Source organism: Balearica regulorum, chromosome 6 (genome assembly GCF_011004875.1).
Source record: "Balearica regulorum gibbericeps isolate bBalReg1 chromosome 6, bBalReg1.pri, whole genome shotgun sequence".
Taxonomy (NCBI): Eukaryota; Metazoa; Chordata; class Aves; order Gruiformes; family Gruidae; genus Balearica; species Balearica regulorum.
The window spans coordinates 41,402,277-41,418,167 of NC_046189.1; the positions used below are offsets into that span (position 1 = coordinate 41,402,277).

Here is a 15,891-nt window from a genome sequence, read left to right on the forward strand (position 1 = left end):
CTCTGTCCAGTTCTTCCTTCCCCGCCCTGGGAGCATGTCCAGCAGAACCTTCCCATCATTTGCTGGTGCCTTGCACCAAGAACTGGCGCATGGCTCTCTGCAGACATCTCGGGCGTGCTTTGGTGCTGGGCAGCATCCCACCGTCGCTGTGCTGACTCCACAAGACCCAGAGGGTCTGTCGTGACTTCAGACCCCCTTCTGCACTAACAGTCACGGTCGCTGCGGGGTCCGTGCTGCGCTCCTGAGCAACAGCCACATTCACGGCCCGTGGCGGGAGCTGGCCAGCAGCCTGGCCACACTGGTCCAGACCCAGCTGCGGATGGCGTATCAACGCGCCCAGGTGGGAGCCACAGACAAAAGCAGACAGGCAACCATCATTAACTACCCAGGAAGCGGGCAAAGGGCTGGGTGTCTTCTCTGAACCTCAGCCTGAGGTTAGGGCTTGCAGAGGAACAACCAGAACTACAGCTGCATTGGGGCCCCGGGGCTGCAAAGGGACCAACTGCCAAGGGGAACGGAGAGCTACGGAAAGCTCCTCAGGAATCTTTTCGTCTACTGAAACGTGGGTGCCTCGTCTAAGGTTCAGCATAAGGCTAGGATAAAGTTTAGGGCAGAAAAAAGAAATTGCATCAGACATCCCCTTGTCAAGCCCTTGATCTAAAAATTTCACTTTTTTTCTCTTCATCTCATCCCTAATTTCTCCAGCTGCAGATACCACACTGCTCACCCCCACGCTGCCCTCTCAAAGGCACAGATTTTAAGGATGAGATACGTTACCTTTGGAGAAGACACTTTAACATGGACAATAATTGGTGCTAAAGATGTCTTGATAAGTTGTGCAGGGTGATTGATTGTGTCTGCATCTAGGACAACCAGTTGTAAGGACCTTGCCAGCTCAAAGATTCTTTCAATTTCACTCTGTACTTCAGCTAGTAAAGGAAAACAGAACAGGTGAAAGCCATTCAACCCCAGCATTACTTAGACAAAAATATCATCACTCATTTATTTTCATGGACTGTATGCATTCAGTATACGAACTCCTTATGTTAATTAATGTAACTTCCATAAAATAACCTATTACTCAAGGCAATTTTAAAAATAAATACTACCTTGGAGATAATTCTGTTGCCTGAAAATACATACATATTATGTTAATTTATAATATCCGCATAGTTAAACATTGGGTACAATTATATGCATGTTTCTATTAACTCAAAATAGACTTAAGCATATTTTCTAAATCTGCTAAATAGCTTAGGAGTCATAAGATTTTTTTATTTCAGACAGCAAGTGATGTATTGATATTTCTTAAAACTTTTTTGTTCGTAGATTGCAATTCTGATTTAACTTAAACAAGAGTCTGTATGAAAAGCAGAACTGTGACCTCCTAATTCTATAACCACAAAAATTTGTTTATGATAAATAATTGATGGGATATCATTTAAGACGACACTAATAGCAATGTTCACACCAAAGCACTTTTGTCTGAAGAAAAAGGAGAAATTTATTTCCATCTAAATTGTATTTCTGATATTCATTGTTCTGATCCTTCTTAATCATGCGCATGCACGTGATGAATTTTAAATAGATAAGCTTAGTGCAAACTGAAACCTGTAAGTTATACCACCGAAGTACAACAGAGCTGTATGTGGGCTTCTTCCTAAGAAGACTGAAAGCCACTACATACAAATTCCCACTCTTGTGAAAGAAATAAAAATTCACCAGGCCAGTGTAACTCAGCAGTACAACACTGTGAGGAGAGAGTGGGAAGACCCAGACCCCAGTCTCTGCTCTCATGGCTGGACAGGAAAAATCAAGCTGTAGTGGTTCAGCATAAAATACAAACCCAGTCCCAGGGTCAGGAACAAGAATGTGTTTCCTTCTTGGCCAGGCAAGGTGAAACCGCTCCAGCACCTGGTGGTGTGGAATTAGAAGCACAGGGCTGAGAAGAGGGAGCTGTGACGCCAACTCACCTTGGGAGGAGACAGCACTGAACCTGTTTTCTGACTGCAAGCCCCTAAACTCATCTTTTGCAAATAACAGCTATACTACTGCTTGCTGTAGCCCAGGTAATTGCTGACTGCGAGGCTAACGTAGTACGTTGTGCTCTGTTGCTGCTCCTCAGTCAGGCAAAATTTGTCTCCCATTGGAGTATGTGAAATTCAGAATTATACATTACAATGCTGCAGAGACATTTAAAATTGCAGAACTGACGATGTCTTGAAGGCTGAAATCCTGTCGCTTTCCTCCAGTACGTAACCATGTTCAAAATTACATCTGTGCCAATGTCTTACCTAAACTGGATCTTGTATTTGACCGCTCAATTATTGCCCTCTTGCTCGGATTATTTAGAACAGACCTCTTAGCAAGAGAAATGTCAGCTGTCACTCTAGTTATTGATATCCTATGAGTAAGAACACAGGACAGAAGAAAAACACAGTAGTCAAACTTTCAGCACACTGTGCATGATTTACAGCTACATTCCATTCCAAAGTGCAAATACAATAAAATATCACTCAGGCATGTTTTATAGCTGAGTAATGTCATCATTAAAGATCAACTAAAGAGAAATGCTGCATAACTAAAGTATTTTCTATTCCCTACACTACTGCAGACTCTGGCATATAGTTTCTGCTATTCTACTTAATGTATTAAGTAACTTTTGTCCTCCCCAAGTCATCTCCTACACAAAGTTACACAGTACCATAAATACTCCAAGTTTTGTGAGTCTTAGGACATATGGAACAACAGAGTCGTAACAGTAACAGCACTTATCTTCCAGATAGTTAAACCACTGATTAAACCTGACACTGCTGAGAGGTAAGGAAGGGCCGTGTTTGGACATTGGAGCGGACCACGTCACTGGTAGCTGAGTGCCTGTCCCTGAGCAGAGCTGCTCGCTTTGGGAGACTGGTCCTCCAACATGCACTCTCCTTTCCGGCCAGGGAGCTGTGCCGACGGGCTAAGTGACTCGGCTCATGCTTGAACAGGAGAAAAGCAAGTTGAGCCACAGCTGTCTGTATGGCTGGAGCCTCCTCTGTAACTTAAGGAAGGTGATTTTTGTACCTGGTCTGTCAGTGAGCTGACAAGAGACAAAAGGTTATAAAACAAAGACCACGCAATCACTTAACGTAAAATCCATTTAGGAGGACTGCGATGAGCCAAAGAGCCATGAATAATGAAAAGAAAGCGAGCTGGAAATGACTAGCAGCTATTCCATAGAATGTAAGATTTATACAGCTCTAAGTGAAATTATCAGATGGAGGGTTAAAAAGAAGTGCAAGTATTTTTCTACATAATACAAAAATAAATGTATTGCCAGAAACTACAGTAGAGACCAGAAGTATAAATAAGTTTAAAAAAGAAATGGGATAAATTAATGGATCGTGAGTCCAGAGGTGATGATAAAACACGGTGGTCCAGATCGCACCTCTGGCTCAGGGAGCCCCTAGATCTCTGCTGGAATCAGAGACACGCATAAGAGGACGGACCACAAATGCTCACCTACTGTGCCAGATATAAGAAGCGTTTCATTCTTCCTCAGTAAGAAGTAATCCTAAGCATCACTGTTGCTGAAGGATGTTAAGAAAAAGATGTGCCTTTGCTATGTTTTGTTTACGTGGTGTATAGAGTCAGGCTTGGTCTATGCAACAGTGGTTAAACACAATGCATTTAGAAGACGATGATTTAGAGCCTCTGCAGCAGCCATTCCCTGAATGCCTTGTGGCAGCCAAGCTTTAGCAGCTTCCTTTCAGCAGGCCTGCACAACACAGCCCTCCGGCCAGAGGCTTTAGTTCACTGGCCAGAAGAGCATCTTGCAGTTACAAAAGAAGGAGCTGACAGAAGCCAAATGGATAAGAGGGAGAGAAGAAGTCCTGCTAGTTCAAGTCTTACTGAAGTCTTTTGAAAAGCTCCTCCTTGGATAGTCATTTCCTTTCTTGGTAACGTGGACCTGCCACAAAATTGGGCTGAAAAGAAAGGAAAAGAAAAGGGGGGAGGAGAAAGACTGCAAAGCCATGAAAGTTGGCAGGAGGACCAAGAAGCAGTTGAGGTGCCTGAAAAGGAATTCAATTCATTTTTCTAAAGTTACTCAGAGCTAAAGGCAATTGTATCAGCTTGCTTGTGGCACTTCATTTTTTTCAATGCTGAAATTCCATACTTCTACCTGATCTAGTTGTCAATACTGCTAATAACGGCAAGAGGATTTAAAAAAAAAACACAACAAAACCCCCACCTCACCCCAGGCAAAATCTGTCCCTTTTGCCCCTCTGTGCAGACCAAGGGCATGGTGGGGGAAAAGACAGAAGAGCAAGGCAAGGAACAGCCCTGCCTCCCATCAGATTAAGCCCCCTAAATGGGTGCATCTAAACGTGCTTTACATTTTCTTCTCTGTATTTAGGCACTGCTGATCTTCCTGGATCTGGCCTCTGCTGAGTACATTCTCACAGAGGCTATAAAAATATACCTCATAAAGGATATATTCAGAGCAATCACGTCGTGGCAACTGGAGATGACTTATCACTTCCCGTTGCCATGGTTTCCTACCGAAAACAATGACTCTCAGTTACCACCGGCATATGCAGAGCTGACAGGCACATGCCAACAGCTGGAAGAGAACATACGCTGCAGTTCTGTACCTACACCTCATGCAAATGGGCACCGGAGCTCATGCGATGAGCTGCAGAGGAACCAGAGCACTCACACCGCTCAGGAGCGGGGAGAGGAGGCACTGACGGGATGCATGAACAGCTCAGAAAAATGACAAATTTAACTGCAGGCTGCCACGTACAGTGCTTCATCTGTCAGGTTTTAAATCAATCACTATGTTTGTAGAATCTGCTAAAATCACTTGAGCTGGGCAATTAAAAATAGAGGAGGAGATGAGCTATTCTGCACAGAAGTTGATCATTAAACGCTTTAAGTCGTTCATGGGTTAGTTCAGCATCGTCATCTCCTCACTGCACCCCAAAGGTACCTTGACCATAAATCCTACTCCACCTTTTCTAAACAACAGACACTATTATTTCCACTGTCCTAGTGCCAATGTTTTAGCTATTTTCAAACCTTACTGTTACGGACTAGCTAGCACAGTATAAGCTCCTTTTCACGGTTAGAATAGACTGAACAAACTAGGAGGAAGGAAGGGCAGAACATCCCAAAGATGTAGCAGACACCTACAACTACTGAAGAGCTCCAGAGGAAAGGAAGAGATGCCACGGACCAAGCCTATGTTCCTAGCAAAGAAATCCAAATGAGCCTTCTCACAGCTTATCAGGAAATACTCTCTGTGGTCCGGCTGAACAAGACAAACCCTCCTTACAATTTCTGAAGTTCTAACACACTTTTTTCTGTATTTTAGTTCTCAGCATTTTCTTCTTCAAACTGCCTTTTTAAGTATTTTTGACTACTGAGAATATTTAAGAGTTGATTTTTCTTAGGTGTTGGTCTGAAGCACCGTTACTGTACCCTGTTGAAATCTGCTGTTTCTGATACTTATTTCAGGGCTAGGGTGTGATTAGTTTTATTTAGAGAACACCCTGCTGTAAAGGAGCTTGGAGCTTCACAAAAGGTGCTGGAATGCACCTAGTTTCAACATAAAATCAAGAGGCAGTTATTACTCGGGGTCTGCGCACTTCAGCGGCTGGCTGAGCTGGTCCAGCAGTACACACTTTTGTATCCAGTGGTTAAGAAATTTTGCTATCCCCAAAGGATTGTGAATAAACCTGTACTTTTACATGCAATCAGTCATGCTTTCCAAACTTTTTCACCCACAAAAGTAACTGGACAGCTCTTTGAGGGGGGGCGGGGGGGGGGGAAGCAATCAGCTCAGTTCAATTCATCCAACATGCAGTCGCTCAGGCTGCAGAGCAGCGGCTCGGGAGCTCCGAAGGGACGACGACCAGCAGCGAGTCAGGAGCTGGGCTCTGCTGAAAGGACTGTTCACTGGGTGGCTCCGTTCCCTCCAATTCCCGGCTGAGCAAGGGGCACAGCCTGCTTCCCAGGGCAACGTTAAAAACCTGAGCCTGGTAATGCCATCTTTAAAGATACTTTGACACTTTCCATGTGCCCCAGTCAACTTCCATCTAAATTTCTCCTGTAACTTCAGCCTGGTAAGATATTGAGGCAGAATTATGCTATTAAATTCAAGAAATCCTACTACAGACATAGCAGATACGAAGATACATGCACTTCTAGTCATACGCTAGATGTGTGCCATCCCACAGCTGGCTGCATTTCAGTGTTGATACAAAGCCGGTAAATCAGTTTCAAACATGCATCAATCGTCTTGCATTAAACAAAACAAAACAAACAAAAAAATCACTAAAATGTTAGTAACACATGGGGGAAAAAAGCAAGAAAAGGACAGTATTTCTCACCTCCCATCAAACCTGTGCTTCAGGAAGTCAAAGAGAGCTTTCTGCATCATGTCTGTCACCTTTGCAGAGGTGAGGAAGATTGAACAGGGAAGATTGACAGGGAGAAAAATAAGTCAAAAGTAAGAAAAGAGGTAAGTAGAAGGTAAGGATACTGCCAACAATCAATACCTTTTACAGGTAGCAATCATTTAATTTTCATGCTCTTGGCAGCACGCTTTGTAATAAATACTTGCAAGTTTTCTGACTCAGTCTCCAAAATGCAGAACGGAGGATGTGAGAGCTGCCACTCTGCTCTTGTCTTGACGTGCACTGAGGATTCAGAGCACACCTCACCAACCTTCCAGTACCATTCCCAACAGGCTTCAGAACATGTCGGAAGCATATGGGACTATGCAGGTTGAATAGATCATTTGGTTTTGTCCTACAGTAACATTATTAGAACTGGTTTAAAATTTCAGAGACAAGATTTATCGTGTTGGACGACTGTTTGAATAGAACAACTATTTTCAGAGAGGCCTACAAACAGAAAATAAATGTTTCCATTGCTGTACAAAGGAAAGAACTGAGAGAAGCTCAGCCTCAACAGCTGTCATCTACTTTATTGAGTGAGCTCCTTGTCCTTTTGAGGACAACTCAGGCTGACACCTATTATCTGCCAGTCCAGACAGCAACTTAATCAAAGCCCCCAGGCCTCTGGCAGTTTATTTCTCCTAGGTTGTCTTTCAAAACGGTTCTTACAGAATTTAGTCAGAACCCCCCCCCCCCCCCCAGTCAAAAGAATTTTCTCATGTAGGTTGCAAAGTACAATCAATGAGTTTCTGTTATGTAGACCATTATTTGTAACTGGAATTAATATTGTAACTGCATTACCATTTATACATCTTTATATGTTCAGGATGTCACTTTTAGTATTATTTTCTTAAACAAAGGTGGGGTGGCATATTTAGAGGTATGTATTAACAAAAAGCCTCTATCCTCTCTGAATTAGATAGTCCCTAGGGAAATTAATCTGTGGTGCGGCACCATGAAAGTCAATGGATGAAATTTACCCTGTCAAGAAACGTCACCATAGAATGAAAAGGCAGAGAGTAGAACATGAAGTACCTACTTCCTGCTTTGCTAAACTACATTTTCAATCATTCTTACAAAAAACCCCACAATGCAAGAACACTGCATTATGCTAATAATGGTACCATCTTGTAATCTTCCAAAAAGAACCATTCCAATATGTTTAATAATATCCTATAAAATACTAACAACATTAAGCTAAATGAAGTGATTTTATGTTCATGTTCATTTAGCTCCTAATTCAGCAAAAGACTTAACAGATGGTTAAGTTCACCAAAATGCCCTGCTAAAAGCCTGTGCTCGTTTAACACGTGTTAAATGCTCATTTGAATCTGCAGCAGTCTTGAAAAATGGGTGTCCTGCTTATCTGTGCATGTTGTCATACCTACTTCCACCCTGAACACAGGCAAATAATTTAGAAGTGTTAAAGGTTTCTTTACATATCTATTTCAGTATACTAATAATCTTAAAAAAAATAAACGTCAAGAAAACATACTGAAATAATAATCGTTGGTTCCCAAATTCAGTTTCAGGAGCTGGAGAACAAAACTGGATACGCTGCAGTAGTCCAGCTACTTCACATTTGCCAACACAGAGTTTCATGGGAAGATTTAAAGCTTTTATAAGTGAAAAAAGGAGAACAATGGGGAAGCTTCTTCAAAATTTTTGCTAATCAAGTTTGAAGCAAGCTAGTTTGACTAAAATTTTACACATCTACAGAAGTCTAGCTAGTTAATTCGACTGCTCCAACTTCTTCTTGTAGTGGACACAATTCTCTTTTGCTTACTTGATTTAATCAAGAATAACTGTACTGAAAATCAGGGATGTGCACTGTGTTTGAAGCAGTAAAAGGGCAAAGAGAGTGCCAGTGTACTTATGTTACCTACCCTTCAGCTGAGACATCACAAGTAACAGACGCTCTTGCAAGGCAGAAAACAATTCCGTGGTACCTCACCCAAACGGTGCAAACCACTAACTATGCTCTTAGTTCTTGTATTACGTTTTTGACAATTATTTAAGCTAAGACCACTTTATCATAAAACAGTTGCACTGGATCACACACACTGAATATACTAAGGAAGCTTATAGATACAAAAATACTAACTAATTGTAAATACCAGGAACACATACCTCATAGCCTTTCAGTGATGGACCCACCAAGACAACAGGTCTCATTGAAGGAACTACATCATATGGGGGAACATGTTCTGTCTAGAAGAAAAAACAACCCTTCAGATCATTAACCACAGACAATCCATATGAAAATTCTGGGAATTATGTATTAGAATTAAATAAAAGAAAATGGAAACAAAAGTACTACTTACCACTTTTTGTTTCTGTTTTGCTAAAAGACCAAATGAGAACTTCGTTATAAAAAATAACACACTGTGTATAACAACCACAACACTTGCAAACAAAAATCCCTTTGTCAATGCACTTTCAATTTCTCTCAGTGCACCTCCCTTTTGGTCAGCCCTGCTTAAACTGATCACTCATTCCATTCTGGGGCAGCTGCCACTTTTCCCGAGATTTTTTTCCCAGTCCCTTAGCAGCTACTGCATGTCTACATATAGATGTCTTTCTCCACCTCCACACGCAAGCACTTTTCTGTAAAATACCTTAATAAGTCAGCAAAGGGGGGGAACCTGCATTTTTCATATATGGTTTTTAAAATAGAAGTATTAGAAATAGCAAGAGGTTCCTTAAATAAAATTCTGTCTTACCCGTGGAAGTGGGTGTGGCTCGAAATGTGCCAGAAACCATTTCTCCAAGACTTGAAGAAGAATTTCCACTCGATTTCCTACAGTATCAGAAAAAACCCCATTAACACCAAGTGCCCAGAGATGTAAACGTGTCAGGTTTTAGGCAGCAGCTGTGAGAAATTGCCCCATAAAGGAGAGCCTTCACCTACATTCATCCTGCAAGAAAGCTGCAGTAAGAGGTGAAGAGTAACAGGCAGGGGCACGGGGAATCCAAAGCTCCTGTAATTAAGTAGACCTCCACATCTGAAGTGCTGCGTACGGACTACAAGGAGAGAGCAGGCTCCAGTACAGACTGAGCAAAGCTTTTCTGTGATCTGCCCGCAGGCCGGGAAACACAGCAGCTCTGGTCATAGAAATCTGCTAAACTCAGCACACAGCCCAGCTCTGCATGAGATCCCCCACCCAGCACTCCTCTGTCTTGCTGGGTCTCTCTACCAGCACACATGGCTAGCCAGACACATCTCTCCAGACGGCTGGGATCTTAACTGGTGGTTTAAATAGTTTTCGGTGTGTAGCACCAGTGGTTTAAGTAGCTCCTTCTTCCATTCACTGTACCTGCCTGCTTCCAGGCAGGCAGCTCTGCCCTTGCGCGAGGCACCCAGCACAACTGCTTGTGCAGCAAATCCACAGCAGACTGGGACAGGAAACTAGTTTGGGGAGGGGAAGAGGTTGAGGTGAATCAGCCCTAATTCAGCTCATTGCACAAGCAGCTGAGGAGGAGATGCGAGGAGGGAAGGAAAGCAGAGAACTGTTGAAGCAATCCGATTACTGCAGGTGACATATTCCCATGGTACAATCCATGTCTTTAGCACAGTATTTAGTATTTCTCATTGCATACACACTGACCAGCAAGAGGATACGAGTCCCAGTTTGTCCCTGCGTTCTTGCCATATACTCTCCAGAGCGGGGACCGTTCACTCCTGGACTCGGCAAATCCTTTGCGAACATATACTGGAGTCTAGAAACCCTCTTTAATAGATGACTTTTCACTGCCTTACTGAGACAAAACTAGAATTCTTCTTCATCCCATAGAGTCTTAGTATCACAGCTAGTCTCAGCTTTCAAAGAAATTTTAAGGTACAGATCCTATATGGCTATATCTAACAAAGGTGCTCAAAGATTAACTATTTTATCATACAAATCCAAGAGCGTTAGTGTAGACTACTTCAAATCTTAATAGATATCCTTTACAGTATTTCCCCTGTCTCCTTCATACTTGATTTTATTCCTACTATTCTCCATAGGAGAGATTAGACAAAATCTTTGCAAGAATTGGTGATTTGGTGGAGTCATGCCCTTTCACACAAGCAGAGCGTTTTTCTAATACGCTGTATCTGAAACAGTATCCCAAAAACTCTGTTAGCGTCCATCTCTCTGAATTAGATAATCTTTTTTCTGTATATTGCAATACACTGGCTTCCTCTAAAGCCATTTCAAAAATTATAAAAGCAATTTGGAAAAAGCACTGTTAATGCTGTTAAATCATTCTAAAAACATTTCCCCAGATGGTTTATACTTGAAATGATTCCTGACCTTGATTAAGTATATTAGTATGCCAACTCCCTGACAGTACTATACAGGCTAAATTATGCTCCTCTTACTGCTATCTATTAGGTCCAGATTCAATTCGCTCACGTCTCTTACTCTGCAGTACTAAAGGTTTTGTTCTCCTTGTTATCTGTGTGAACATTTAAATTCCATTTTCAATTAGTGGGAATAATATGCTAGTAGTAATTAAAAAAAAAAAGTAAAAAGTATATTGCGTATTCAGCCAATAGAAGACAGACTTCAGTGTCTGAACTGAGATTATGAGAAAACTGTTTTACTTGCTAGACCTGCAACCAAGTTTATATTTTTCAGGGACTTGCAATCTCCAGCTCTAGCAGCATGAAGACACAGAATGGTCAGGCTGGAAGATGAAGAATAAAGGACACTGAACGACAAAGCTCATCTCTATAAAGTTTGAAAAGTCTGGTTTTGGCCAAAATGGAGAGAAAGAAAAAAAGAAAGGAAAAACCCCACAACCTTAAGAACACAGCAGTTAGTTAGGAAAAAAAATCCAGCAGCTTTTGAGCAACAAGTTGACTTAAACCCATGGGGACTTAAAACTCTCTAGCCCTTTGGAAATTTCTGTTGCTACCACTTATACTGTACAACTGATCTTTCCGAAAGTCAATGCACATTTTTTTCTTGCTTCTCATCGTCAATATCTAACACGTCTATTCTCTGCAAATATGTATTTTCATTTGGAATCCCAAATCAAACACTCATCCAAATGCACTGCAATAAAAAAAAGAATCAAGTGACCTTTGAAAATATTGTCCGGTGTCAGAAATAATTTTAAATTATTTTAAAAGGTTACAGCATTCTCACCCTCCATGGAAACGCCCTCTCTTCTGCTCCTGTTGAATGCGGATATTCTCCAGTCTAAGCGGGCTTGGAATAAAGCCAATTTCACAGCCCTCCTTCACCAGCCTTCCTATCCACCAGTCATTATTATATTTCTGGAACACAGAAAGGTTATTGGCTTCAGTTCAAAGGGCTCCATGTCCAAAACCCCCTTATTTTGTTATTCACAATCCTTGACTCCATACTGGTCAACAACACCAGACTGTCACACTGAAGTCTGAAAGCTGGACAATTTGTGTGAATTTAAATGAAGTTAGAAGGTGCTAGGCAGTATTTGCAAGGTTGATGTCGTCTTTGCAGCTGGAGAATTGAAAGCGGCGTTATCTGTGGCAGTACTGGCTTATCTCTTAACTGCCCCAACACATCCTGCTGTGACTTCTCCTCTGATGTCACCAACTAAGGTGCTCAGTGATGGTGATTTAATGAGCAAAACCACTTTCTGGTGAACCGAGGCCACCAAGCTACCTCACAGCAGCCACGTAAAGCAGTCAAACATAAAAATAATATCCTCAGATCACCATCAAAACCATCGTTATTGGTTCCTTGTAAAATTTAATGGTCTACACCGAAGATCACCACCGCCGCTGACACCACCATTTTTCCTTCCTCCTTTCCAGGTACTTGCACAGATGTGATTAACATGTTATCCCTTTGCAAAAGCCCTGTGTGGTGGAATGGCTCTACAAACACCATTCTAGAAACTGAAATAAAGACAGACCAACTTACCCAAGACAACACAGAAAACTTATCAGCTCCAGCAATGAACTAAACCTGTACCTGGTTAATGCTATGGTGGAGCTCTAACCAAAGCTGTGACACCTCTCTACAAATAAGGCTTTTATAGTGCCACTGCCTAGAAGTAGCCAAACTCTTTGGAGGCATATGGTTTTAAACTGATGACAGTTGAAGAAAAATTCACCTTCAGGAAGAAACTTTAATATATACCTGAATGTATAAAATTTAATTTTGTCATTAACCTTTAGTAACGTACATTTTTCTGCATTATTGAATGTCTGGCCTAACTTTAATGATGGAGAGATGAAAAGTGATATCCTAGTGGATATCATAGTGGAAAAGGATTTGGTGTAGCTGGCTACCAGCTTTTGAAGAAAAATATCTAAAACCTTATACTCTGCTATGCTTCATTAGGTACTTTGGTGTTCAAACGAAACATTACTTTTCACAACAGACCTTCAAGTAATTAAAACCAGCACGAGTGTACCAATTCTGTTTGCGAGCCTTGAGGAAAAAGTTATCACAGAAACCTCCTCTTAAAAATGATCAGTTCTCTTGGCTGCATATTCTGAAGTCTGAAGTTCCTGCAGAAACACATGAATACCATGTCCTACTTGTCGAAGGTACAACAGTGCCTAACTGAAGTCTCTGAAACATACAGAGCCTCAACATCTTTGAAAAATAAATTAGCTTTTTTATTACCCATACATACACACAAACATTAGCATATACAGCTAAGGGAAATGCAATCCTTATGCCCTTATTTTGAAAACCTGTCCTCTTCATATAGCTGTTATTTATGCAAGAGGTTCCATTATTTTATCATTTCAACTTTTTAAGTATCTATTCTTCATGCTGTTATGACCCTGATTCAGACAATGTCAGTAAGCAAAGCTTATAAATACCTTGCTTCTGCTTCAGTTGACAGAACTATTTACATTCTTTAAAATAGACAGCTCAGGATCTAGCATTCTGCTGTGGTAAAGCAGAGAAATCAATCAATGGATTTGAACCAGTGTAAAACCTGAGTCCCATAAGCATTACCCATTCTATTTTGCTTCTAAATGTACAGCTTGAACATGGGAATCTTTCTTCCATTAGCAGGTCACGGACCTCTGAGTGATGCCTCTAGACATGAGATCAGAATCAGCGTTACGCTGAGAATATCTGAACAATACAAATGATAACGATGCAGCAAGGAACGCAGGGCTATTTGCATTAGGTCATTACCTCCCATATGTTATTCTCCACATTCAGCATGTGGGAGGACTACAGTTCATTCCTATTGGTTGCCATGCCCATGAGTTCTTCTGCATTGTCAGTAATTGTTGCCACTTCATCTTTTAAGTAAGCACATAATGTATAGTCTTGTAGGAGACAGATGAGACATACAGGACACATTCTCAATATAGCAACGCATCAGTTACTGCTGATGTTTCATCCTGTCAGCAGCCTGACCTTACTTCTTACCTAGTTTAGCGTTATTCTGAAATCTGGAACCATGCTTGTTCTAGTCCAAGCAAGCCTGCCAGATCACTGAAAAACAAATTCTGCAAAGTCTTTTTCCATCCAGCTACAGACTCCAGCATGGGGAACCATTCCCGGAATCCTACTGAGTTACAGCCACAGCTTCAGGCAAGCTGAAGGTTTCAGCCTTAGCAAAGAAACTATGCTAAACCCTTAGCAGAGCTGACAGACACCAGTAAGCCTGACGGCTGACAGTTCAGTGGCAATGCGATCCTGGCCATTTATATCTTGGAAGAAAACTCCAAGAATGCCAAAACGTGGACTTGGGACACTTCTCTCGAAAAATGTACAGGGCAGCACGACAGGAGCTTAGAATGTTAAATTCAACCACTGGCCTGACAATAAAGGTAGCCACATCCTGGGAAAGCCATGATCAAATACTTGTTTCCATAGTGATGCACAGAGTTACCTGAATGGTTACACAGGACAGCGTACACTAGAAAGGCAGTATGTCAGGTAGGGTACACTTCTGGCGTGGATGGGAAAATGTTGGGGAAGGTAGCTGAGAAAGCGATTGGAGTGCTGTCTGCATACAACTCTGAGTGCTAGCAAAGGACCTTTTCCTGATGAGAAGCTGGGTTAGAAGGTGGCGAGGGACATCAAGGGAGTTCAGGTGTGGTGCTAGACAGAACAGAACACGTTCTTGGGGGCAACCAATTCTGCATGCAGAGATAGGCAGATTCAGATACAGTGCTCCACTTCCTCAGCAGGGTTTTATTTGTTCCACACAAATATTAAATAAAAAGAAACACACAAAAAGAACCCAAACAAAAAAATCCAAATCAAACTTCCATCTGTTTACAGCAAATTGAGAAAATGTAACAAGGGAATCAACTGCCTCTCCTACTCCTTCTCAGGGAGAAAAAAATTTCAAGCAAACCCCCTTGTTCTACCACCAATCTCTGCCCCTAGGTGCAGAAGCAGGTGTTTTCCTTCTAAATGTGCTCAGTCTAAGGGAGATCTGTTCTCTGAAGTGATGGTGGACACATGTTCAAAGGAAGAGACAAATGAGTACTGAATATCCTAAAATAAACCCAGAATGCAGAGATGAAAAAACGTTTTTGCAAGCTGAAAGCCTATGTACAAATCTACAAAGCAACAGGGGTTTATGCAAATTTGGAGGGCTCACGTCAGATAAAAAAATTGCAGAAATGATGCTCAACATGCAGTGAAATGTCTTTTTCTCTACCAAAGTCATACTCAGGGTCCATTTATTCCCCTTCCTTTTTCCTTATTTTTGCATCTGTCCTCTCGAATATTTTCTTTTTTAATTGTATTATTCTAAGTCTTATTTCCCCCCTTACAAGCCTATCCGGTGCTTTATGAAGACCTGGTGTAACCTGGTGCTACTCCACTTTTTGATCAATAGAATTGCTATTATGTAATCTCCGATCCATCACAAACTTCATTTGATGAAAAGAATCTGAATCTACCATGTTGAAGGCTATATAAAATACAGCAAGATGTTATTTCCTTCCTGTGACATGAAAATCCGACAACAATTGGTAACATCAAGTGTTAAAAAAGTGCAAGATAACCACCCTAGGGTGCTGGAACTCTGAAAAGTCTGAAGTACCACCACATCATCAGTAATCAGATGGACGCGCTGTGTTCTCCTGCCTCTACTCAGCTCTTGGTTCTCTTTTTAATCTGGTATGGCTCAGCCCTGACTGTTCAAACCATAGTCCTCAACATGTAAAAAGAGTCCCTTTTACAGTCCCTTTTACTACTACTTGGTTTTACCTCTTTAATGTGTAGGAAGTCCTTGGCATCAAAAGAGATGGCAGTGCTTGGGACAGGAACATCTTCATCCAGAGCTCCACAGTAACTCACATTAGTCTTAACAGCAAATGCTACTGGTTTGGACTACAAATAGAAACACACATCACAAACAGTGGAAACTTTTCTGAACCAAGAATTGATTTGTTGTATCAAATTACCCAAAACCTAGCAGAGGACATTTGCCAAATAAATAAAAATTCAGACCTAATAATTTCACATAAGCCAGCAGA

The 15,891-nt window shown here is 41.5% G+C and overlaps 1 protein-coding gene across 10 annotated transcripts in view; it reads right to left on the bottom strand.

The window, feature by feature from the left end:
* CACNB4 (calcium voltage-gated channel auxiliary subunit beta 4) overlaps positions 1-15,891 on the bottom strand; it is a 111,378-nt gene that overhangs the window by 19,841 nt on the left and 75,646 nt on the right. For 9 of the 10 annotated variants that reach the window (XR_012836208.1, XR_012836209.1, XM_075757356.1 and 6 more), the window contains 8 exons: positions 15,623-15,745; positions 11,582-11,712; positions 9,170-9,246; positions 8,771-8,790; positions 8,577-8,657; positions 6,378-6,436; positions 2,295-2,404; positions 778-929 (listed from right to left, as the gene is read on the bottom strand). Coding sequence is in view for 8 of the 10 variants with exons in the window: in XM_075757356.1 (XP_075613471.1) it covers positions 778-929; positions 2,295-2,404; positions 6,378-6,436; positions 8,577-8,657; positions 8,771-8,790; positions 9,170-9,246; positions 11,582-11,712; positions 15,623-15,745 (753 nt within the window). In the remaining 2 variants the exon portion in view is untranslated. Of the gene's footprint in view, positions 1-777; positions 930-2,294; positions 2,405-6,377; positions 6,437-8,576; positions 8,658-8,770; positions 8,791-9,169; positions 9,247-11,581; positions 11,715-15,622; positions 15,746-15,891 lie in introns of those variants that run through there. The other variant, XM_075757362.1, reaches the window with a different exon arrangement.